This window comes from Mastigoproctus giganteus, chromosome 10 (genome assembly GCF_048544385.1).
Source record: "Mastigoproctus giganteus isolate SK-2022 chromosome 10, ASM4854438v1, whole genome shotgun sequence".
In the NCBI taxonomy this organism is placed as follows: domain Eukaryota; kingdom Metazoa; phylum Arthropoda; class Arachnida; order Uropygi; family Thelyphonidae; genus Mastigoproctus; species Mastigoproctus giganteus.
In genome coordinates, this window is record NC_143584.1 from 93700412 (window position 1) to 93725200 (window position 24789).

General features: G+C 37.7%; 1 protein-coding gene across 4 annotated transcripts in view; it reads right to left on the reverse strand.

Annotated features, from left to right (window-relative positions):
* The window catches only part of LOC150079162 (RNA binding protein fox-1 homolog 3-like), a 468684-nt gene that overhangs the window by 29390 nt on the left and 414505 nt on the right, over positions 1–24789 (reverse strand). For all 4 annotated transcript variants that reach the window (XM_090383522.1, XM_090383524.1, XM_090383521.1 and 1 more), the window contains one exon: positions 1862–1916. In XM_090383522.1, the coding sequence (XP_090239648.1) occupies positions 1862–1916 (55 nt within the window). The remainder of the gene's footprint in view (positions 1–1861; positions 1917–24789) is intronic.

The window sequence follows — 24789 nt, forward strand, 5'->3', positions numbered from 1 at the left end:
AATGGGCACGCCACTCTGCGCTTGTACCAGGAACGTTTCCCGCACAGGCGTGCTCCTCATCATACGATTTTCGCACGTGTACACAGAAGGTTACATGAGACTGGTTGTTTCACAAGAGGTACCATGAATCAAGAGCGAACAACGAGGACGCCAGACAATGAGGAGAATGTCCTACGTCTTCCAGAAGGCAATCCGAGTATGAGTACTCAAGCGATAGGCCAATGATTGGGTATTTCCCAATCCACTGTATTGAGGATACTGTCAACAAACCAAATGAGTTCATACCATCTGCAACGCGTCCAATCATTGGAGCCTACGGATTATCCACCCCGGAGGACTTTTGCTACTTGGTTTCTTCAATAGAAACGGTTCACAAATGCTGACTTCCAGCGGGATCGCTGTTCACGCGACCTCTCGTTCAACGTCATCTACCGCATGATGAAGGCTTTTCGGACCCTGCAATGCTATGTGATTCCGATTCGTCTTCGTGCCCCCTACACTTCCTGCAAGTTTGTCGCACTGGTAGTGAATCACCCTGTGTATATATATATGAAATACTTCCTAAACTCACGAAAGGACATATTAAATTTTGAAACAGTGGACTGAGTAAAAGATTATTGGATAGAACAATTAGAACCTATCCAACAATAATCTTCAAGCCCCACCCAGCAGAATCCTAGCCCCCTTTTTTAACTACAGGTGTAGGGAGTGATTACTGCATCTAAGAAAACAGCCTTGAGTGTTCAGTAAGCTGTTGAAGCGTCTGTGGTGTCATAACTTTTAAGTCAACACTAATTCTGTTTCACAATCACAATTTCAATACAGCCATCCATGGGTGCACTTTTTAAAAATATTCCAATAGCTTGCCTAAACGTTATGATTTTATTATTTGTTATTATTTTTGTTTTTTTTTTGCAAAATTTAAAGTAATATTATATTAAGAGCATATTTTTATTTATTTATACTATTAAAATAACATAAGTGCTATACAATGTTATTATTGCTGATTCTTAGCCATATCAACATAACAGCTGAGTTGCACACTAAAAAAGTATTTTTCACTTATTACCAAAAATTGTCAGCCAACCAATTATGACCACTTATTTGAGTGCAGTAGCTTTCAAATAAATGTTATCTACCTTACTTCACAGCACTTGCTAATGAAATGCCATTGTCATGCTCTGCCAACAAATTGATATACTGATAGTTTAGGTGAAGTGCCTCTTCAGTGGCTTTAATGGTAAAAACCCTATTAGGATGGGCTAAGACTTGTGTTTTTTCAAATATAACATGGGGATTTAACTCCTGCAGTTCAATCGTTGATAAAGGGATTCACCTTTTGGAGGTTATTAACTCTACACTGACTCCCTTGATCTCTGCTATGTGGTTGATCTTCAGTTGCACTAGGTAGCTCATTTTCAGAAGTAGGGGGCATCCTGTAGGATACAATTGCTACCAGACACTGTTCATGCAATATGAGTTTACTTCATTCCAGGTCTTGTTAATATGGATTGCCTTCATTATGTGAGAATTTTTCTGCCAGTATCACATTCTTTGAACTGGCCCAGGCATGATGGGAGAAGTGACTAGGGTATCCGGGCATGCAGTTCTTCAAGGGGACCCAGCCAAGACCGTAATATATTGTATTTTTTAAAGTAACTAAATTCATATTTAATAATTTTGACTTCAAAACCTGTAAACTACAGAAAAAATTTAAAAAATTTATTTCTCTTAGTCCCCCCCCCTTCTTTCTGTCTCTATTTGGTGATTCATCATTAACTATATTAAAAGTTAGTTAATTCAGAAAGTCACCATTCCACAAAATATAACTGTAAGCAATAATTACATTAAGATATCTTACCGGTAATTGGTATCTCTCTGCTCCTGCATATGCTAGAAATGGATCTTGACATACACTTGGTGTATATAAAATAAAGTATACACCTAGGTTAGTTGATTTGAATTTTTAAAGGCAAAATATTAAAAAAATATATAATTTTTTTCTATATACCTAGTAAGTATTTTAATGATTATAATTCAAATGCAGATATAGCAAAATTAAATTAGCATTTTAAAGTTGTCATTAACTCTGCACCAAGCATGCCAAAAAAAAAAAGTCACACAAGCAGGCACGCTGCTACATTGTATGCAACATTCAATATTGGAGGAAGAGGGGGACAAAAATAGTTTAAAATGGTATATTTTATAATTCTATTCTTTATTTTGACATTATACTGGGTAATAAGAACAAATATCTTTAACAATATGTAGTAACAAACAAACAAACAAACAAACAAACAAAAAAAAAAAAAAAAAAACTGCCCAATCATGGTGTCACAGAGTAAGAAAAATCAAAACTCTATAAGCAATTAATATGCAATTAGGTATTCAGTTAATTTTGAATGCCAGCATGGGTTCTTTGTGGCTTTTTTTTAATACAGCTATATACTTCTCCGTTCAAAAAATATTCAGTGACACAAATGAAAATTCCAGATCACACAAGAAGTATTTTAAAATTCACACTAACATAATTCTAATAGATGTTTTAATTTTTAATTGGATAGTGAACAGTTCAACAGCATGCCAGACATGAAGGATGTAATCATATGAGGGCTGATTACAAAAGTAAGGTACAGCAAATAACCATATTACAAAGCATAAAATTTTGCTGAGATGAATGTTCATACATATGATGACACCCACACACTTCATTTATTACATAATCACAAAAACAAATAAGTCACTTATCCCATTATTGAACCAAACTGCTGATGCCAGGTGGCAACTGCATTCTGCAGATCATCATTATATTCAAATCATTACTCAGCAAGTGCCTCTTTAAAGGAGCAAACAGTTAAAAACTAATGTGTGGGCTATGCAGTAGATCAGGGGTGGCCAATGTAATTTGTGATGCGATCTATTTTTATCTTCAAAATGTGCCGTGATCTACCATCTCAAGAATTTCATTGCACTTGGGTTAAAAAAGTTAATCAACACATATTGAAAAATGCTGTTTATAAATTTTAAAATTAAATACAATTCAGAATTCTTATTTTACATTCACACGTATTTAAAATTTTAATTTATGCGAGAGTTTGAGACCACTGCTGTAAGGGATTTTTATTTATTTATTATAATTTTTTTTTTTAAGTAGAAATCAAAGATCCATAAATATGCAAGAAATTTTAATAAATAAATAAAAAAAAAAACTTACAGGTTGAAGAAGTCATTATAGATTAATTAAGTGGAAACAAAAATAAATATAACAGCGAATATTGGGACTTAGTAAAATTAGGGCTCACAATACCAGTCAAAATCTTAATACCGGTATTCAAAAAAAAAAAAAAAAAAAAAAAAACATTTTTCGCAATAAATTTTGATGACAATTAGGTGCAATAAAGTAAGGAAAAAACAAGTAATTACTTGAATTTATATTTTAAATCAAACTTTTATTACAATAATAAATATTCTAGCAAAAATTATTAAACATACAGTTGTTCTAAAAACAAAAATATAAGCATCCACACTATCTCTCTGAATAAAGTGAGCTCTTAAGAAACTCAATAGTGTTATCGTTTAAAACTAGATCTAATTTTGGTACATATTTAATTAGTGGTGAAAAACGTCCTTTTGGATTCTGGGCTGGTTGGTGCTTTGTACTGAAATAGTGATAGACGAGTTGCAGTTCAATCCCCCCTTCCCCCATTTATTCACTCATCTTCAAAAAATCTTATTTCCTTTTTATTTTATCAAAAATATTTCCTTTTTGACTTTTTATGGCATTATATCTGTATTAACGAAAGAAAGGGACTGACAGTTAAGCTTGCCGAGGAAACCAAATCTAAGTTGTGAGTGTGTGTGTGTGTGTGGGGGGTATTTGTTTATTAATTTTTATTTCCCCGTACCTTAGTATCGCTGTCAGTGACCATTGTTATGATTTTCGTACGGCAGCTCCCCTCAAGCACTAAACCCCACAAGTTACCTGACTGTGTTAAAAAATGAGAATTTTCAGGAGCTGAGGGATACCCCCACCCACACACACGAGCATATATATTATATGTGAGCTGTCAGTTTCTCAAGAGTAATGACACAAATATAAAACAAAAGTCATTTATCATACAAATCTACTTACAATACATAACTGGTAGTAGTAGTAGTAGTGGCATGTGATGCAAGAAAGCAAATGTATAAGCTTATGCAGCATCAGCCAACAAAAAAAAAAAAAAAAAAAAAATCACACCATTCCCTCCAAATGCCTGTCCAGTTCCTCCTTAAATTTATTCAACCTATCAACTACAACTACAGATGAAAGTTTGTTCCAGCAATTAACCACCCACTGGCTAAAGGCAAATTTCCGCACATCTATTCTACATCTGTCTTTTCTTAATTTGAATTTATGCCCCTTAGGTTCATAATCTGAACAAGTGGAAGGATCCCATCAGAATTCAGCTTGCTCAAACCATTCAAGGCCTTATATACCTCAATCAGATCACCGCGCAGGTGCCTAGTCACCAGCCACTGCAATTTGCAGAACTTAAGCCTCTCTTGGTAGGAGGATCCCTTCATTCCCCTCACCAATCTTGTTGCCCTTCTCTGTACACGCTCAAGTAAATCTACATCCTTCCTAAAATGAGGCCTCCAGACCTGTACGCAGTACTCAAGGCGTGGCCTGACCATTGCCTTATACAGAGGGATAATTACCTCCTTTTCCCTGCTAGCAAAATTCTTATATATCATTGACAAAACCCCATGACCTGCCCTGGCAGACTGTCTGCATTGCTCAGAAAACTTCATATCTGCCTGCACAATTACTCCCAGGTCTTTTTCATTTTCTACCACCTTAAGTGTAGTACCACACAGTTGGTACGTTTCTCTGGGGTTACTTCTACCCGTATGCATTACTTTGCATTTGTCAAGGTTAAACTTCAGTTGCCACTTCTTAGCCCATCTGCCCAAATTACCTAGATCCTGTTGCAGTAGCACACTGCCATTACTGTCATTAACAACCCTGCCAACCTTTGTATCACTGCAAACTTCGACATTAAGTCTGATATACCTTCATCAATATCATTGATAAATATACAAAACAACAGTGGACTTAACACCGAACCCTGTGGGACTCCACTAATAACATTAGTCCAAGAAGAGCAGCACCCATTGATTACCACCCTCTGTCTTCTCGCACTAAACCATCCTTTTATCCACTGTAGCAACTTACCCTTAATACCATTCTGCTCCAATTTGTACACTAGTCTTCCATGCGCAACAGTGTCAAAAGCTTTCCTGAAATCCAAATATATGATATCAAAATTATTTTTTGCATCCAGTTCCTTTGTACCCACATCATAATATCCTATAAAATTTGTCAGACAAGACTTTCCCTTAACAAACCCATGCTGTGTCTGAATTATTGCTGCAGTCTTGTCTAGATGATCCTGCAATGCATCTTTAACCAGTGACTCCATTATTTTACCCGGAAAATAATGAACAGAAGTTAAACTAACTGGTCTGTAATTACTCGTGTCACCCTTCGATCCCCCTTTGTGAATTGGGGATACATTTGCACATCTCCAGTCTGTGGGGACCTCCCCTGAGTCCAAGGATGCTCTCATAATTATGGCTAAGGGTTTCCATAGTTGCTTTGCCGCCTCCTTTAATATAACTGGATAGATCCCATCCACCCCAGGTGCTTTTATTACGTTTAACTTCAACAATTTCTCTTCCACTTTGCTCTCAGTTATTACAAAATCATTAAGTATCTTGCTACAATTTGATAACCTTCTGCCATTTTCAAACCTTAATAATTCCTCACATGTGAATGTAGATGCAAAATACTCATTCACTTTGTTTGCTATCTGAGTAGGATCATCAACAGTCGAACCATCAATGTCAAGTGGACCAATCAGATTCATCCCCTTCCTTTTAGAGTTTATATAAGTAAAGAAATCCTTGCTGTTTTTCTTAGCATCTTTTGCCAAGGATTTCTCGTAATCTTCCTTCGCCTACCGAACCTCCTTTGTCACCTGATTACAGATTAACTTATAACTGCCACAGGCTTCTGAGTCGCTTCATAATTTATATGCATCCCATGCATTTTTCTTCTCTGTTATGAGTCTCGTTAGTTCATTTGACAACCATTTAGGCCTAAACCTTGAACAATATATCTTAATAGGTATGAAACTTTTAGTAGCTTCCACGATTAATTCCTTGAATGCTTCCCACTTAGAAGTTACTGTTAGTAACATCGTCAGTTGATCCCACTGTACAGAATTTAAAAACTGTCGGAAACCACTGTACTCACCTTTACGGAAGCAAAAACCCTTTTCTTTACCCTGGATGGTAATTAAATCTTTAAGTAAATCCCACGTCAGTACACTGTGATCACTGCCACCTAGTGGTTCTTTTATCTGCAAATTCCTAATACATGAATGATCACTGCTGATAACCAGATCAAGAGTATTACTTTCTCTGGTTGCCTCTCGAACATGCTGCTGCAGAAAACAATCATCCAATAAATCCACAAAAGTCTGACTAGTGTGTGAGTGCCCAACCCACAAGTTCCAGTCAATATCTGGGAAGTTAAAATCCCCCATTATAAGACATTCCGATTTACTAGCCCACTCTATTTCTCTGTACAATTGTTCATTGTACTCATTCAAGTCATTAGGCCTATAACACACTCCTACTCTTATTTTTGCTTTCGCAGTGCTTATGTCATAACAAACTGACTCAACAGTGCACTGTTCATCTATATCAACTGGATGCACTTCTTTTGATTTTATGTTTTTCTTTATTAACAGCATAACACCTCCTCCCTTCCTATCCTGTCTATCTTTTCTGTACATGGCGCCTCCGTAGCCAGGTGGGAAGGAGCAGCAGTGCATAGCACACGCTTCTTGATTAGACCGGGGTTCGAGCCCATCACCGCCTAATATGGAGGATGCGGAAAGGTCAGGGAATGACCACCGCATATCCCGGAGCAATATGGCCTTAGTTGCTAATGCTCCTAAAAACCAAACAACAACAACTTTCTGTACACATTGTACTCCCCAAATTCCGGTTCGGCATTCCTTATATCTGTGTGACACCACGTCTCTGATATTCCAACAATATCTGCCTTTGATGTCTTGACCAACACTTCAAATTTATCAAATTTATTTACTATACTTCTAGCATTGGTATACATGCAAGTATACATGCACCTATTCTTATTCTTAGATACTCTAACACATCCCATATACCCACCTGTTTCACGATGACTGCCATCCGTCCCAGAAACCCCCAACACCCCTCGCTCCAGGTCGCTACTTATTCTAATAGAAGTTGTGCAAGAATCACCTTCACCTCTGCCTACAGCTACTGTTAAACTATTAGTCCTTGTATCCCCCCCTATCTATCAGTTTTCCGACCCACCTAACACTGCCTCGATAGCATCAGCAAATATTCTTGCACCCTTTCTATTTAAGTGTATCCCATCCCTGTAGAAGCAGTCTCTCCTGTTAACAAGTACAGTCCAGGCTGAAAAAAATTCTATCCCTTGAGCCTTGCACAATTTTTCCAGGGCCGAATTGATCGACAAGGCTCTCATCATATACTCCCTCCTATCGTGTCTGGGCAGAATTGCAGACACTTTCAAATTCAACCCTAATTCACGGCTTTTTTTCATCAGTGACCTGTACTTGTTAAGTAATTCTGCCGGTCTCCTACTCTTAATATCATTAGTGCCAACGTGTTCAACTATATCACCTTTTGTGCCCCTAAAAGATGATATCTGCTCTGCAACGTCATCAACCTTTGCCCCTGGCAGACATACCCTTTGCACATTTTTTTAGGCTGCGATGCGTTGGAGAATCGCCCCCGTCAGTTCTCCCCCGAGTCACAGCACTCCTGCCACTTTGTGCCCGTTGCTTTGCTGCTCTAGTTTGGGGCATGATATTTTAAATTAATAAGATCGATAAATTAAATTAAATTAAATTAAATTAAATGTCAATACTATGCTATCTAATAGAAACAGTGAAGCGTATTACTGTTTCTATAATTATACGTTAGAGCTACCTAACTACCTCAATTAAAAATTGAGGTAGTTAGTGTTCAGTTACATCCAATCTATTGATTTTTCTCATTTAATCTGTTAATACATGCTATCATTTCCATAAAATTTCTCTCAATTAACAATCTCAACTCTCTCTACAGTTTCAAACACTAAACTAATTCAATTTTATCACTTCCTCATATTTTTCTTAATCACCAATATCAATTCTCTTCACAACAGCAATCCATAAGTCACTAACAATGCTAACAATTTCGTGTATCTCTCTTAATTTAGCAATATCAATTTTCTTTACAATTTCAACCAATAAACCAACTCAATACTAAACATTTCCTTATTTCTCATGTTTCTTCCACTTCAACCTTACTCTAAAATAATCTCCCACTTTATCTAAGTACCGTTTCCACAACAACACAGTTCAGAGAACTTGACTTACCTTCCTTCTCTTTCACGGTAAGATTCCTCTGTGCGGGTTCCTTTCATGGAGTGCGGTGATTCTCTCTCTCTCTCTCTCTCTCTCTCTCTCTCTCTCTCTTCTTAGTTGAACTCTGCATCTCTGCTGTATAGCTCTTCAGTACTGTCTTATTCAGGAATTCGAGAACAGTTCTCTGTTAATACTGAAGGAAATTACCATGGCAGTAGTAGAAACCAGGGCACTATCTGAATGGCTTGTTATTCAACTTCCAGATTAACTTCTTAGCACAGGAAATCCCTGACAGAACCCTTCACCATATAGCTGGACACTCCCAGAACTACCACTGGAAGTCTGCAACCCCTCCGAACAACAACAACCATAAACCCCTGTTTTGGTGTGAGCACCTTATTTATTTCCTTCTCATTTATTTATTTATTTATTGAATTGATTGCAAGTTGCAATCGCCCCTTGTACTACTTTTATACATACGCAAGCTTATGTGCAAACCCCTCTGGGATTTGCACGCATTTACGTATCTCCGCCCATCTAATTTGAACCTGACTCAATCACGGTGTTATTCTTTAAACTCACTCTTCTTCCTTTGGTGGGAAAAACAGAATTTTTTCCCACACAGCGAAATGCTTTCATCTTTTACCTCAAGATTACCTGTTCACAATACCTTTGAACTGCTCCTACTGACACCCTTTCCCAAAATGCACTACGTGTTGCATTCTCAAGTAGCGGTGTAATAAAGAGATTAAACTATTGTTCAGAAGCTTTTAATTTTAACCCTTCCGCACCTGCCATACCATTGTTCACCATATTCCTTAATTGCACTACCAGGCCTACTGCCACTAATGGGGAAATATTTCCGTAACAATGTTTTCATTATTCCTTAATTCCTTTACTTCCACAATACTTACTAAGAGAAATATATTTGTAAGATTTTATGTCTTACAATTTCATGAAATTTTCAGGTTTCCATTGCATTTGTACTGTGTACAACAATCCCTCATTTGCAAATTCAGCAGTATTAATGATTTATTGTTATCGATTTTAGAACCTTTATGTGAATAAACCATAGATAATTATTTTTTAAATTAGTACCGAAAAACCAGTATTTTTGTATCAATACCAGAAAAAAAATTATCGGTATTGCAAGCCCTAGTAAAGACTATATACAACCTAGATGGAAATGAAGATAACATGCTGTACACTACTTGCAATGCATATACATTTTGGAATTTACATTCAATGATCTTAATCTTAATTTTTGTAAATTAACATTTTAATCTTTGAAATATTAATTAACATTTAGACTAAATTTAATGTGAAGCACAGTATTGGAACTACCATTTGGCTACTACTGGTTCTAAAGTTTTGCATGATCTTACTCTTAACTATTAGCTATTACAGCATTAGCTGAAATGTATGAAATGCTATGTTCCAGATAGGCCATCGTGGTACCCCCAACCCACCCACCCAATAATGTTTGCTATGACAGTCTATTGTTATGAATAACTTTTAGAACTCAAAACAATTTTTAAGAAAGAAAATTTTTAAAAAAACTTTTTTTCTTCCCCAGCTATTGAACCGTCTTTTTTTTTATTGCATATTCTGATGTTTTGTTTGTGACATTCTGTCATTATCTCATTTATAATACAATTAGTTATAATTATGTCTGTCAACTCAAATGTATAAATTGTTTAAATAATTCAATGATAAAGCTTTACTCTTATTGCCTTATCAATGCATATTTAACAATACATGTTGAATGAATAAATGCGTGCATGTAATTGCTTATAAAATGTGCTGCTGTACTGTGGCAAGCATTAATTAAAATGAGTAGAGCACAAAGAAGCTTTGAAAACTGAAAACAATTCTTGTTAAAATGGACAAGTTTTTATGAAGAAAAAGTGTTTGCAGGAATATTTCCAAACTGTCTAAATGAGTTTAATGCTTGATAACAAGCACCATTTTCGTTCAGATATAGTTTATATCAGGCCTACAGAATTTATAGGTTAGTAAAATTTTTTAAAATCTTTTTGAAAATATGCATTGCAGGCATTAAACTGCCAATTTTAAGAGATTAATGGGGAGGGAGAGAAAGAAAATGCTCACAGATGATTTTTTTTTGGAGCAAATGCTTCTAAAAAGTGTTCATTTGTTAGAGTTCCTAATAAATCGCGAAGTTTTGAAGTCTATGTTACTTTGAGTAATAGGTTATTTGTGACCATTCATAGTTAAAGATGTACTTAAAAAAGAAATACTTATTTTTGTACAGAACACCATTTTCTTGTTAATGGAAAGAGAACTGGTGCTTGTTTCTTGTGAACTCTGTAACACTGAAATTTTCCAAAAATAATCATTTGCTAAATATAACCCCTGGCTATTGGCCACAAAGGTCGTATTATTGTAATGCAATAAATAATATTTATTAATTTAATTATTATTTTTTTTAGACATTCCATGTGCTAATTATGTGTTTTATTTCACTAATGCAGTCAATAACAATGACAGAAACAAACGGTTTTTTAGCAAGAGAAATGAAGCTAATTGAAGATTTTTGTATGGAAATAAATACTCTCTACTGAATATTCCAGAAGGGGGGGGGGGGCAGTCTGGAACCTGACACTAATATTCTGTAGTTTAGTAAATTGTCCATACCTGTATTCTGTTTTCAAAGATTTTAGAAATTAACAGAAAGTAGCAGAGACACCTTACTGTCTTCTCTTACTTAACTACAAAATTCAGGAACCAGAAAACAATTACTGGCTTGTTTGACTGGATATTTTTTCAAGCTTCTTGTCTATTTTGAAAATGCTTAGTACTATTCTTTTTTCTATGGATAAGGCTTGGAACAAAAATGTATTCTAGTAAAACAACAAATGATAGCTATGCGGCTCCATCTTCATCTCGGTGCAGCTGTCCATTGTAAACATCAGAGTCATTTAGGCCTACAACACACTATGTCACACCAAACTAACAGGCGCCTCCGTAGCCAGGTGGGAAGGAGCAGCAGTGCGTAGCACACGCTTCTTGATTAGACCGGGGTTTGAGCCCGTCACCACCAAAAACGGAGGATGCGGAAAGGTCAAGGGAATGACCACCGCATATTCCCGGAGCAATATGGCCTTAGTTGCTAATGCTCCTAAAAACCAAACAACAACAACAACACCAAACTGACTCAATATTGCACTGGCTACTCATGTCAACTGAACACACTGCCTTAGATTTTATGTGCTTCCTAACTAAGAGCATAACCCTTCCCCTCCCTCCTATCCTGTCTGGTCTCCTGTCCTATCTACAAACTAATTTCTAGTTATTTCGATAATAGAAGCCTTGTGGTCTCCTCCGGTTTTTGCTCGGTTACGAGGCCGGTTTCTAGGGGTTGTCCTCAGGGATCCGTTCTTGGCCCTGTTTGCTGGAACGTGGTCCTTGATGGATGGCTAAATGCCCCTCATGATGATATTGTCAACATTGCCTACGCCGACGATCTTGCCTTGCTTGTACCTGGGAATTCTCGTCTTGAATTGGAAATTAAAGCAAACCACATCTTGGATGATCTTCACATGTGGTGTTCCCTCCATAAACTCTCCATTTCAGTCCCTAAAACTAAACAGGTTCTTCTGAAAGGCCTACTGAATCGTAATCGTCCCCCTGTGGTTAAAATTCTTGACCAGGCTGTTAAATTGGTAAGTGAATATAAATACCTTGGGGTGGTGATTGATGATCGTTTATCTTTCATTCCCCATTGTAAGTACCTTCGGCAGAAAATCCGTTCTCTTACCGGCTGGCTGTTGCGTCTTGCCCGTTCCCTCTGGAATCTTAAGTCGTCTTCTCTTGGTCTTTACTACAAGTGTATCTTCATCCCCATCGTCTGCTATGGTGCTGGCGCTTGGGGCTTCAGAATTCTTAATTCACTGGTCCAAAAATACCTTCTGCAGGCGCAGCGGTCCTTCCTTCTCTATACTTGCAGGGCATGTAGAACTGTTTCTACTGATGCCCTGCTTGTTATTAATGGTCGTCTCCCTATCTACCTGGAAATTATATTGCATTTCTTGTCTTACCATAGGAAATCTCTCTCTCCTGCCTCTGTGGGAGATTTTGCTAATAATTATGAGAACTCTACAAATTTTGATCTGGCCAGACTTTCCAATCTTGCTTTGGAAGAGTGGCAACACTCTTGGGATGATTCCTCTCTCGGCAGAATCACATACGCTTTCTTTCCTCGTGTTTTTATTAAAGATAAAAATTTTAACTGGCTTCAACTTGGGTTATTTCCCACTTTCTTAATCACGGGACATGGAATTAATTCTCGTTTGTATAGATTTGGACTCGTCCCCTCTCCTCTCTGCTCTTGTGGCTCTGAGGAGACGGTTGAACATATTGTCCTACATTGTAATTTATATGTGGATTTAAGACAACAATTGTCTATCTGTACAAATGTATATAATTTAGATGATTTTTGGCGCCTGGTTGGGTCGGCGGACTCTCTTTCTGCCTTCTCTTCTTTTGCTAATAGTGTCTTCCGGAGAAGAGCGGCTTTATCAAGGAATAACCCTTGATTTCGTTATTTGTTCTTAATATTTATATATATTACTGTACTGATTTTTTTTTTTTTTTTTTTTTTGAGAGGAGTTTCTTCCTTGCCTAAATTGTCTTGTGTTTTGGACGCAGAGTTTTTGCGTCTTTTTCTGGAGACTTGTTTCAGGTTTTTGCCTGGCCGAGTGGGAGAGATGGACCTCCCCTCTCCCACTTCGAACTCTGTCTGGGTTGCCTGAAATGATTTTCTGTGTTAAATTGTATGTATTTTGTAAATACTGTAATTATCTTGTTAATATCATGCTGCTTTTGTTTGATTTGTTGTTTGCTCTCAGAATTGAGAGTAACTGATTTTATTGTGTTTTAAATCAGCAGTTAATCTTAAATGTTTATATTGTACATTACTTGTGTAGTTAGCTCATTATTATGTTGAAGAGACAGTTTTCTCTTCTTGCGTTGTCTGTTTGGCTCTGAGGAGTGGGATGGACCTCTCCCTGCTCCCTCAGATCCAACCTTCAGTTGGCTATTCTGGTTGAGTGAGATGATTTTCCTCTCTAGCCTGTCTTACTGCTGGCTGCTTCTCTTGCTGCTTGTGTTTTGATTTAATTTTGTTTTCCTGCGGGGCTGATTATTTGTTGTATTTTTCTTTCCTGCCTGATTGCAGCTGCAATCAGTTGGGTTTTTGCTAGTACCATATAGTTCTTAGTCTAGCATTTTTTTTTTTTTTTTTTTTTTTTAGTTGTAAATGGGTTTTGGTTCTGAGGGGTGGGATGGACCTCTCCCCGCCCTCTCAGATCCAATTGCTTTGTTGGCAATTGCCATCCATTTTTTTTTTTTTTTTTTTTTTTTGTTTAATGCTTACCTATGCATTATTGTTAATTGTACGTGTCTTGTTATTTGAAACAAGTTTTGTTTTTCGCAGCTTGTGGTAGCAGCTTTGCACTTGCTGGTTATGTACATATGTTTATAGATTAGATTACTTGTGCAGAGACATTTTCTCTGCATATTAATTAATTATTGTTTAATACTTAACTTATTATTTTGATCTGTTATACTTAGATTTAAATTTAGAATTGCTTTGATTCGGTTAACTAATTTATTTGTACAGTATTTATTGGTTTTGCCTTTGGCATATCTTTGCCTTGGGTGAGTTCTGTTTGTCTCTTTGTGTTTTGTATATAAGTTTCTGCATTTCTTCTGGTTGACTATTTCTGTTAATTTCTTGGTTGACTAATTTTTCAGCCAAGATTTTAATTACTTATTTTGTAAATATTGTATATTTTACTCTCTGCTTATGCAGTGTAATTTGTTAATATGTTTACTGCTATGTTTCATATCGGTGACATAAGTATTTATTTTTTATCTTAATTTATTCTTTTAAGTGGCTATCTAATAGCCACTTGTACATTACCTATGTTCTTTCCTTGAGACTTTTCTTTTTCCCCTTGTCGGTGCAAGTTGGGCTTCCTTCCCGGCTAGGGGAATCTTTCTTTCAAATGTACAAGCCTTCAGGCTTCAAAATTTTACCTCTTCAAGCTCTCTCGCTTGTTAGATTTTCCAACTAGTGTTTTCCTCTTTCCTGTTTCTTCTTTTTCCTGAGAGAGTGTTTTGCTCCCATTTCTTCTTCTACTTTCTTTTCTCCTACTTTATCCTCCCTATTCATTATTTACTATAACCGGGATTCCACTTGTTGGAATCCCACTAAGTGTAATTTAGATAGTTCCTGGAGCGCCTCCACGTGGCTAGGGACGGGAGTCGGGATGCAGGTAGCTTGCTCCCTGCCTCCCGGCTGCTAAGACTCCAGGGCCGGCAAACAACAACCATCACAACACACATATATACTTACACACACACACACTTACACACACTTGCCGGCTATAAATAACCTACAGATGCTACAGCGGTATATAGGGGTAACCCTGGAGGCCGCAATCAATACAAGAATACCTTGTCCCTTGTCCCTTGTCCTTATCTGCTGCCCCGGAGGCAATGCTGGGGTATAAGGATTCTATTTGATTAGCAAGTGCCACTTTGTGTGAATCACAAAAGTCTTGCGACTATTTCCTTATACTTGAACTGAACGTTCCATTGCTGCTCATACCTCCTCGTGGTCCGGGGTGGGTAGGTAGGGGGTGAATCCCCTTACCTAGCTAAAGTGAGCAAAGGAGGAAGGGACGAGGCTCTCGTATAATTTCCATTAAATCAGGAGAGGGTGTATTTTTCCTCTCCTGAGTTGCAAGGAGCATTTCTGTGCCCTTTTATAGTTGCTGGCATAGCATTTCCGTGCCCTTTGGACTTGTTTTATTGTTTGCACCGTTGTGCTAAATTTTAAAGTCCGGCATAATTGGAAAGGCCTCTGGGAGCACTACTCGTTAAACTTGGGTAGTGTTGCTTTTAACGTTTTCTGGAGTACAGAGCGTTTTTAATATTCCATTTTGGCTTTTTGGATCATAGCTCCTAACTTCCTGACATACAGTTTGTACATATGTAAATAGTTAACTGTTCGCCTGTTTTGGTGTACAGTTTTTAAGTGTAAATAGGACTTTTTAGTGTTATAATGTCGTCGTCCTCCGAAGAATTGATCTCTGAGGAGGAGTTACTGAGAGCTACGACTGACGTGACAGAAGATGAAATGGAGGAGATTGCACGAGGAGTACTCTCGCAAGCTCAAGAACTGACTGAAATAGAAATTTGTACAGATAAGACCATAATGGGGCCACCTGTTGCTGCAAGATCAACTTCATTGCCAGGTTCTTCTAATGTGTCCATAGAGTCAAAGAAAAGAAAGTTAAGGAAGAGACAATCAGAAGTACATACTGATAATATTTCTGATAGTAATTTGAGTCAGAAAGGTAAGAGGAAAAAGAGAAAGAAAAGAAAAGATGATGTAGAACAGGATAAAATTGAATTAAAAGGTTTCGAGAGTATATATGAGACAAGGAAGAAGTTGAATGATTTTTTGTGGGACCCTATAAGTAAAATCCCGACTGCTTCACTTAGGAGAATAATGGAGTTATGGGATGTGTTAGATCGGAAAGCACACGAGGTGCAAACGGAAAATTTGGTATTAAAGGATAGGTTACGAAGAGGTGAAAGAAAAGGAGGAGTAGGATATTCTGATGTAGTAAAGAAATCTGTGGAAGAGAAGGGTGCTCCAAAAGTTTTGATAATAAAAGCAAACACTGAACGGTTTAAGATGAGTGAACAAGTGAAAGATGAAGTGTTAAAGGAAGTTCGACCTATGTTGGCTAGTTTAAAGGTACGTAGCATAAGGACAGTGCGGGACAGGGGTGTTATACTTGAAACTGACTCTAATGAAGACCTGATGAAGATTAAAACCTGTGCAAAGATAAGAGAAATAGGGTTGAAATATGAGGTTCCAAGATCGATAAATCCTAAAATTGTGGTATATGATGTTGAGGATGATTTAGTTCAGGAAGAATTTGTAGAGCAGTTGTGGACGAAGAATTTTAAAGAACATGGTCTTACTCAAAATAAAGTTAAAGAAAGTGTGGAAGTGCTTAATATTAACAAGAATAAGGTGACTAAAATGAATAACTGGATTGTGCAAGTGGAGCCAGAGTTATGGAAGATAATGAGTTGTAAACAACGGTTGTTCTTAAGGTGGACCTCATGTAAATTTAAAGAAATATTTACTGTAACACAGTGCTATAGATGTTTAAATTTTGGCCATATTGCTAAATATTGTAAAAGGGAGGTGGTGTGTGGTCACTGTGCTGGAGCACATTTGTTTAAGGATTGTGATAAAAGAAATGAAGATCCTAAATGTTGCAATTGTGTCAAGCGTGGTGTGGAGGCTGGTCATGCGGCGGCGAGTAGGAGTTGTCAAGAATATATAAAAGCTTTGGAGATTTTTAAGAAAAAGATAAATTATGGATAAAGGGCTAAAAATTATTCAATTGAACGCTCAAAAAGCGAAGGCTGTTGCTCTAGAAGTAAATAAGCATATGGAGGAGCGTGGTGTTGATGTTGCTCTTCTGCAGGAGCCCTATGCATTAAGAGATCAGGTTATTGGATATCCAAAGTCATATAGAGTTGTACAAATGGGAGAAGGTTCAACAGTTGCTATTGTAATAAGGAATCCAGATTTGATTGTTACTAAAGTAGTGAGTCTTTGTGAAAAGGATATTGTATGCTGTGCAGTAATAGGTGTGTTTGGTAGATGTTATCTGGTATCCTTGTATTGTTCACCAAGTGGGAATATTGATGAAGCTGTAGATTATTTAGAGCGAGTATATAGTGTATTGGGCTCCTGTGGGGTAGTGGTGTCGGCAGATTTGAATGCAAACTCTCCATTGTGGGGTAGCGAGGGAACTGATGATAGGGGGATGATTCTAGAAGATTTCCTCGCTGCCTCTGATATGGGAGTTGTAAATGTAATGGGACATATTCCTACTTATTGGTCGGTGCATGGTCAGTCCTACATTGATGCGACTATTGCAACTCAATGTATAATAAGGCAGATAAGGAACTGGAATGTTAGAAATAATACCAGTAGTGATCATAACACCATCTCCTTTGAAATAGGTTATGGTGGTCAGAATAGATTGTTTATAGACACTGGTAGGTTTAGAGTGAAAGATGTAGTGTGGTCTAACTTTGAGCAAGAGTATGTATTGAAAATGAACAATCTAGATTGGACAAATAAAAATGCAGAAGAGTGTGTAAGTGAAGTGTCTTCCATAACTGTTGGTGTGTGTAAGAAGATAATGAAGAAACGGTTTAAAGCGAGCAGACCAGTGTTCTGGTGGTCAGCTGAGTTGGCGGAAAAGAGAAAGAACATGTTTAGGAAAAGAAGGGACTTTCAGAGAGTAAGAAGAACTGGAGATGATTATTTGTGTAATGTTTATAAAGAGGTCTTTAAGCAGGCCCGTTCTGATTACGTCAGGTCATTGAATAAATCAAAAAGGGAAAGTTGGAGAAGGTATGTCAGGGAGTGGGGATCTAAGGATCCATGGAGTTCAATTTTTAAACTTATTACTAACAAAAGGGACACACAGGATATTATGATTACACCAGTTGATAATGGAAATATAGTGACATGGGAGGATTCTATACAGAGGATTCTTGATGGTCTCTTTCCAGTCGATACTGGAGGACTGGGGCGGGATCAGATGCAAATGCTTGATGAAAACAATAATTATCGGTCTGATGTAGAAGAAAGTATATTTACTACGGATGAAATTGCTGAAGCCATAGGCCGTGCAAAGGATGGCAGGTCACCGGGCCTTGACAAAATTGAAGTTATTGTCATGAAAAAAGCATTTAATGTAATGCCGAATGTTTATTTAGAAATGTTTAATAAGTGTTTGACTGAAGGTACCTTCCCGTCCAGTTGGAAGAGAGCTGAGATTAAATTGTTGGTTAAAAGTACTGATAGGTTAATGAATGAGATTGGAGGATATCGTCCTATCGCGCTCTTATCAGTCTTGGCGAAGACATATGAAAGGTTATTGATTAACCGTTTAATGATTAGTTATAAAGAGAATAATATGTCCTCAGAAAACCAGTATGGTTTTAAAAAGGATAATTCTACTGAGGACGCTATTTACAAGTTAGTCCAGACTGTGGAGAGGTGCGATGGAAGGTATGCCCTCGGAATCTTTATAGATTTTAAAGGAGCTTTCGATAGACTGTGGTGGGAGGGTATCATAAGTCGTATATGTAAAACAAGATGTTCAGAAAAGTTGTATAGATGTTTTAAGAGTTATTTTAATGAAAGAGAGATTGTAGTTAGGAATAGATATGGAGAAATTAGAAAGAATGTGTATCGGGGTTGTCCGCAGGGTTCGGTGATCGGTCCCTTTGCATGGAATATGGTTTTGGATGAATATTTGAAGTTAAGTGAAGAAAAAATTGTAAAAATAGCGTATGCGGATGATCTTGTCCTGGTCATCCAGGGAAATGCCCGATCAGAACTTGAAAATCGGGCTAGAGATGCCCTAGAGCGATTGACTATTTGGGCTAACAAAAATAAGTTGGAAGTTTCAAAAAGCAAAACTGTTCAGATGCTCTTAAAGGGGAAACTGAGCATGAATCGATCTCCCACAGTGAGGCTTCAGGGATGGACTGTTCGATATGTAAGAGAAACAAAGTACTTGGGAGTGATAATTCAAGAGCGAATGGGATTTATAGAACATGTTAAATATATAAAGCAGAAAATTATTACCCTGTATGCCAAGCTCAAGAGGGTCATTAGGAATGACTGGGGGATAAAGGGTCGCTCAATAAATTTGCTATATGATTGCGTATTTGTCCCCATAGTCACCTATGCCTCGGGAGCTTGGGTACATAAGATAGAAAATAAGGCCATGATAAAGTACTTAATACAGGCGCAACGATTTGCGTTGCTAAGCATAACGAGAGCATGTCGAACAGTCTCCTCTGAAGCCTTGCAGGTCTATCTGGGAAAATTCCAGTCCAATATATGGTTCTGTTGCATGGGTTGGCTTATTATACGAAAAGAAATATAAGAAGTACATTGTTAGGAATACAATCATGCCCTGAGGAAAGGTTATATCAACGAGCAGAGATAAAGCAAGAAAAGAAGAGAATGTTAGAGTTGATCTATACTCAGTGGCAGGAACAATGGCAGAATAGTATAAAGGGAAGGCCAACCTATATGTTTCTACCAAGAGTAGACATGGTTAATAATAGGAATAAAAACTGGTTCCAATTTGGGCTGAACGCCACATTTTTGGTAACAGGCCATGGGCTGGCATCACGACTGCATCAGTTGGGACTTCGAGATAGCGGTCTATGTTCATGTGGAACCTTTGAGACATCTGAACATGTTATTTTGGAATGTCAAAATTATATAGATTTTAGAAATGAGTTAGATAATAATGTGGGCGGATTGGAAAGAGATGGTCTGGATGTCCTGTTTGAAGATAGGCGTATGTTCGCATATTTTAACAAATATGTTGAAGCGGTTTTTAAAAGGAGATACCGATTGCTGGATAGTAGTGGCCAGCCTCCACGTGGAAGGGATGGAAACTCTCCTCATTAGGATTGGCGGTGAAAAGCAATGTCCATCCTTCTGACGGGAGGCTAAGTGGCCTATAATATTTTGTGAGTTAATTTACTTTATTTTGCGTTACGTTGCGTTTAAATTATTTATTAATAGTGAACTCTAAAATAATAAGCATAATCCCATGAAGAGTAATTCCACGGATGAGCTTCGGCTCAGGTAGTGGTTCTTATGGAGGCTAAAATGGAATGTCCTTATCTGCTAAATTATTTATTAATAGTGAACTCTTAAATAAAAAGTATAATCCCATGAAGAGTAATTCCACGGATGAGCTTCGGCTCGGGTAGTGGTTTCTTATGGAGGCTAAAATGGAATGTCCTTATCTGCTGCCCCAGGGGTTAATCTTGGGGACTTGACTAAGTGACTTATCTAAAGTGTAATTAGTGAAGTTTGATTTAAATTTCTTATTGATTTGTTACATTTCAAGTTTTCTGTTGCACGAAGTGCATAGATTAGCTGCCCTACGTTCTCGTCGTCTGGGGTGAGCGGTTAGGGGTTCACCCCCCTAACCGGCTAAACGGGCATTGATTAGGTGGGGTAGAGTGAATTTGGTTAAATTGTATTTGTATTGTAAAGTTAAAAGTTGTAAATAGTTGGCAATTACAGCCCTTTAATGTTTGGTAAAAAGTCGAGCGCTGGCTCTCTTTCCAAGAAGAAAGCACATATTGAGATGGATGTGGATAGTGATTCAGGAGATTCAGAGAGTGAAGGCTCTGAGGTTCAGGAAGAAGTGGAAGAAATAGTTTCTGAAGGGACACCACAGGATACAGCTTCTAAAAAGGGAAGGCAGGAGGCATGGACACCAGAAAAGAAAGTTGAAATGATATGCAACATGAAGAAGTTGTTGAACTCTATGATTAAAAGTTCAGGACAAAGACCAGTGGAAACTAGTATAGAAAAAATAGTGAAGGCACGAGAGAGATTAAGGGCTCTCCTATTACAAAGAGAACACCGAGTAACAGGCAATGTAGCAACGAAGATAATGGAAATATGGGATGACCTAGAAATGGTTATAGTAAAGTTGGAGATAGATCTACAAGTGAGCAAAGTTGAAAAGAGAGGTACTCAAGAACAAAATAAAAAGGAATATGCTACCGTATTAAAAGAAAAGTGTGTTGCAAAGCCCCGGGTAGCAATTATCACCACCAAGAACAAAAAACAAAATGTAGTGAGGATATTAAAAAAGACCTAATTAGAAATGTGAGACCTGAGCTACAACATGTTAAAGTCCAAAATCTAAGAACTGTTCTGGATAATAAGATCGTCCTCGAAGTAGAAACAGAAAAAGATATAGATATGCTCGCAGAATGTCCAAAGTTCAAAGAACTAAAATTGTGTGTAGAAAAGGTACCGAAGAGAAATCCTAAAGTTTTGATTTACGATGTAGATCTAGATGTGAATGAAGATGAGTTAAAAGAACAATTATGGATCAAAAACTTAAAAGACTATGGAGTAAACCAAGAAGTGTATCAAGAAAGTTTCAATGTGGTATCTGTGAACAAGGCAAAGAGCAAGAAGTTAAATAGCTGGATAGTGCAGATAGCAGGTCCTGTCCACAAACAGTTGATCAGAAAAGGAAAAGTGTTCATCAATTGGTCCACTTGTCGGGTCCGTGACATTGTCACGGTAACCCAGTGTTACAGATGTATGAATTATGGCCATATTGCGAAGACCTGTAAAATGAAAGCGTTCTGCGGACATTGTTCCACCGAAGGTCATTCATATAAAGATTGTGAGAACAAGGAAAAGTCACCGTGCTGTATAAATTGCAAGCGTAAAAAACAGACAGCAGAACATAGTGCCGTAGACCATACCTGTCCTGAATATGAAAAGGCTATAGCCTTAAATCGAAGAAGAACAGATTATGATTAGAGATAGTGCTGTGCTTGGAGAGAGACCTAGTGTGAGACTACAATTTTATTATGAAAAAATTTTTTAGCCGCCTTACGAGTAGAGGTCTTCCTCCACGAGGAAGGGGTGGTAACTGTGGTCACACGGGATATTTGCTTATCTCTGTGTGACCACAGGCTAAAGACCGAAAAAATAAACTGTTTAATCAACAGAAATGTTAGAACAATTTAGGCCTAATAACCATAGTAGTGATGATAATTCACACAAATAATAATTGTAATAAAACTAAAAAGATTAAGACTTTTGCGCAGATAGGCTATTGCCTGGGTGGCACACTGAAGGTTCTGTTGCTTAAATGGAATGTCCTTATCTGCTATCTCAACCTTAAGGGATGGTAAATGTCCTGGACAGGATCTCCTTGAGGTTTCTGTACTTAAAAGATTTTGGAAAAATTGTCCATTAATTATATTAAATCTTTTGAATGCTTGTCTGTCTTCAGGATTATTCCCGCTGGCTTGGAAACAGGCTAGACTTAAACTCCTGCTTAAGTCCTTTGACAAACCCTCCAATGATCCGGCCTCTTACAGGCCCATTGCACTACTGCCCATCCTTGGCAAAGTCTTGGAAAAATTAATTGTTTCTCGTCTTCTAAATTATTATTTAGACAGAAACCTAAGTTCCCCACTTCAGTTTGGCTTTACACGTGGAAGGTCTTCTGTTGATGCTATTTGTCAGATCTTGAGTTCTGTTCAAAATTCCAATTCTAAATATGTCCTCGGTCTCTTTGTTGATTTCCAAGGGGCATTTGACACTATTTGGTGGCCAAGTGTCCTGGCGAGGTCCAGAGAGGCTGGGGTATCTGCTCCTATTTACCGTCTCCTTTCGAATTACTTTGATTCTCGTAGCATCACAGTTTCCTCAGGATTCTGCTCTGTCTCCAGATCTGTTTCTAGGGGCTGCCCTCAGGGCTCTGTTCTTGGCCCTGTGTGCTGGAACATGGTCCTTGATGGGTGGCTCGCGGTTGATCGAGACAACATCCTTCAGATAGCTTACGCAGACGACCTTGCTATTCTGATTTTTGGTAATTCCCGCCGGGAGCTAGAGTGCAGAGCAAATGAAGTTCTAGAGGACTTGGATATCTGGTGTCAAACACATAAACTTCAAATCTCGACTAATAAAACAAAACAAATGCTGCTAAAGGGCTCTCTTAATGTGAATAGACCACCTGTTATTAAGTTGAATGGAGTAATGATTAGGAGTACTCGGCAGCATAAATACTTAGGAATTTATCTTGACGACCGTCTTAATTTTAATTACCACGCAAAATATGTACTTCAGAAAATAAAAGCTATGACCTATAAAATTATTAAGATTACCAGGAGTACTTTTGGTGTAAAGAAATCTTCCATTAAATTATACTACTCTTGTATATTTATACCAATTGTGTGTTATGCTGCTGGGGCCTGGGGATACAGAATCGGTAACTCCCTTGTTCAAAAATATCTTACACAAGCACAAAGATTCTTTCTTCTCGCTGTAAGTAGAGCTTGTCGAACTGTCTCTACAGCTGCTCTCCAGGTCCTCAGTCATCGACTGCCAATCCAATATGAAGTAACGTTACACTATCTTTTATATTGTAGAAGAAAAAATGTTCCTGCGATTGTAAATGGTATAACGTATAATACTGACTTACAAGAAAAGGTAGACATTAAAAGAATGAGAAATGAATGTTGTAGAGCATGGCAAAATACCTGGTCTACCTCTACTTTGGGTAGGGAGACCTTTAAGTTTTTTCCCGAGGTTGTTGATTACGACAAGAAAATGGACTGGTTCAATCCTGGTTTATATGTAACGTTTTTATATACCGGTCATGGAAGTCTCAACTTTAAATTGTTCTCACTAGGAATAAGTAACACTCCTCTCTGTAGTTGTGGTGCTCAAGAAACTGTCGAGCACCTCGTGTTTCATTGTCCTCTGTACGATGATTTAAGACTGGACTTTCAAATTCTCACAAATGTATTTGACTGCTCCGAACTGCCAAGATTGGTTAACTGTTCCGAATATTATACTGCCTTCTCCACCTATGCAGAGAAATTGTTTAAACGGAGGAAAAGAATTCTTGCTCCTGAGGTTCAGTAAAATGCTAGACTGTCTCTTTGAATTACTCTTACCTGATGTATTGATCAGTCTGCTGGACTCCGAAGCCCAGTATTTATTTATGTATCATCATTGTATATAGTATTTTTATGTACCACCATTGTATATAGTCTTTTTATGTACCACCATTGTATATAGAATTTTTATGTACCACCATTGTATATAGTCTTTTTATGTATAATTAACCATTGTACTCTTTATGTATAACTAATCATTGTACTTGTATGTACAATTAATCATTATAAATTGTACCCAATGTATAGATTACTTTCAGCGGTGAATAGGGGAAACCCTGGAGCCCGCCAAAAAAATATAATAAAATACTTTGAATACTTTGTCCTTTCTGTATATATGCCCCAGGGGTGACACTGGGGCATTGATCGGAAAGAAATTCTTGCCAGTGTGTAAGGGTGCCTATTCTGTGCGAAGACACAGGAGTTCTGTTCTTTCCGAGTGCTCAGAGGCTGATAGTCTAAGCGCCACTGCTCATACCTCCATGAGGTCCGGGGTGGGCGGGCAGGGGGTGAATCCCCTTGCCTGGCAAAAGTGAGCAGAAGGCATAGAGGGACGAGGATCTCGTTATTGTTCGTGTTTGAGTTTTTGCAATTGCAAAAACTCAGGAAGGGGTGAATTTTCCTCTCCTGAGTAATATTGGAGCATTTCCGTGCTCTCAATCTGAGCTAAGACTTTGGAGATATGAGTTATCCCTGGGACCATGAC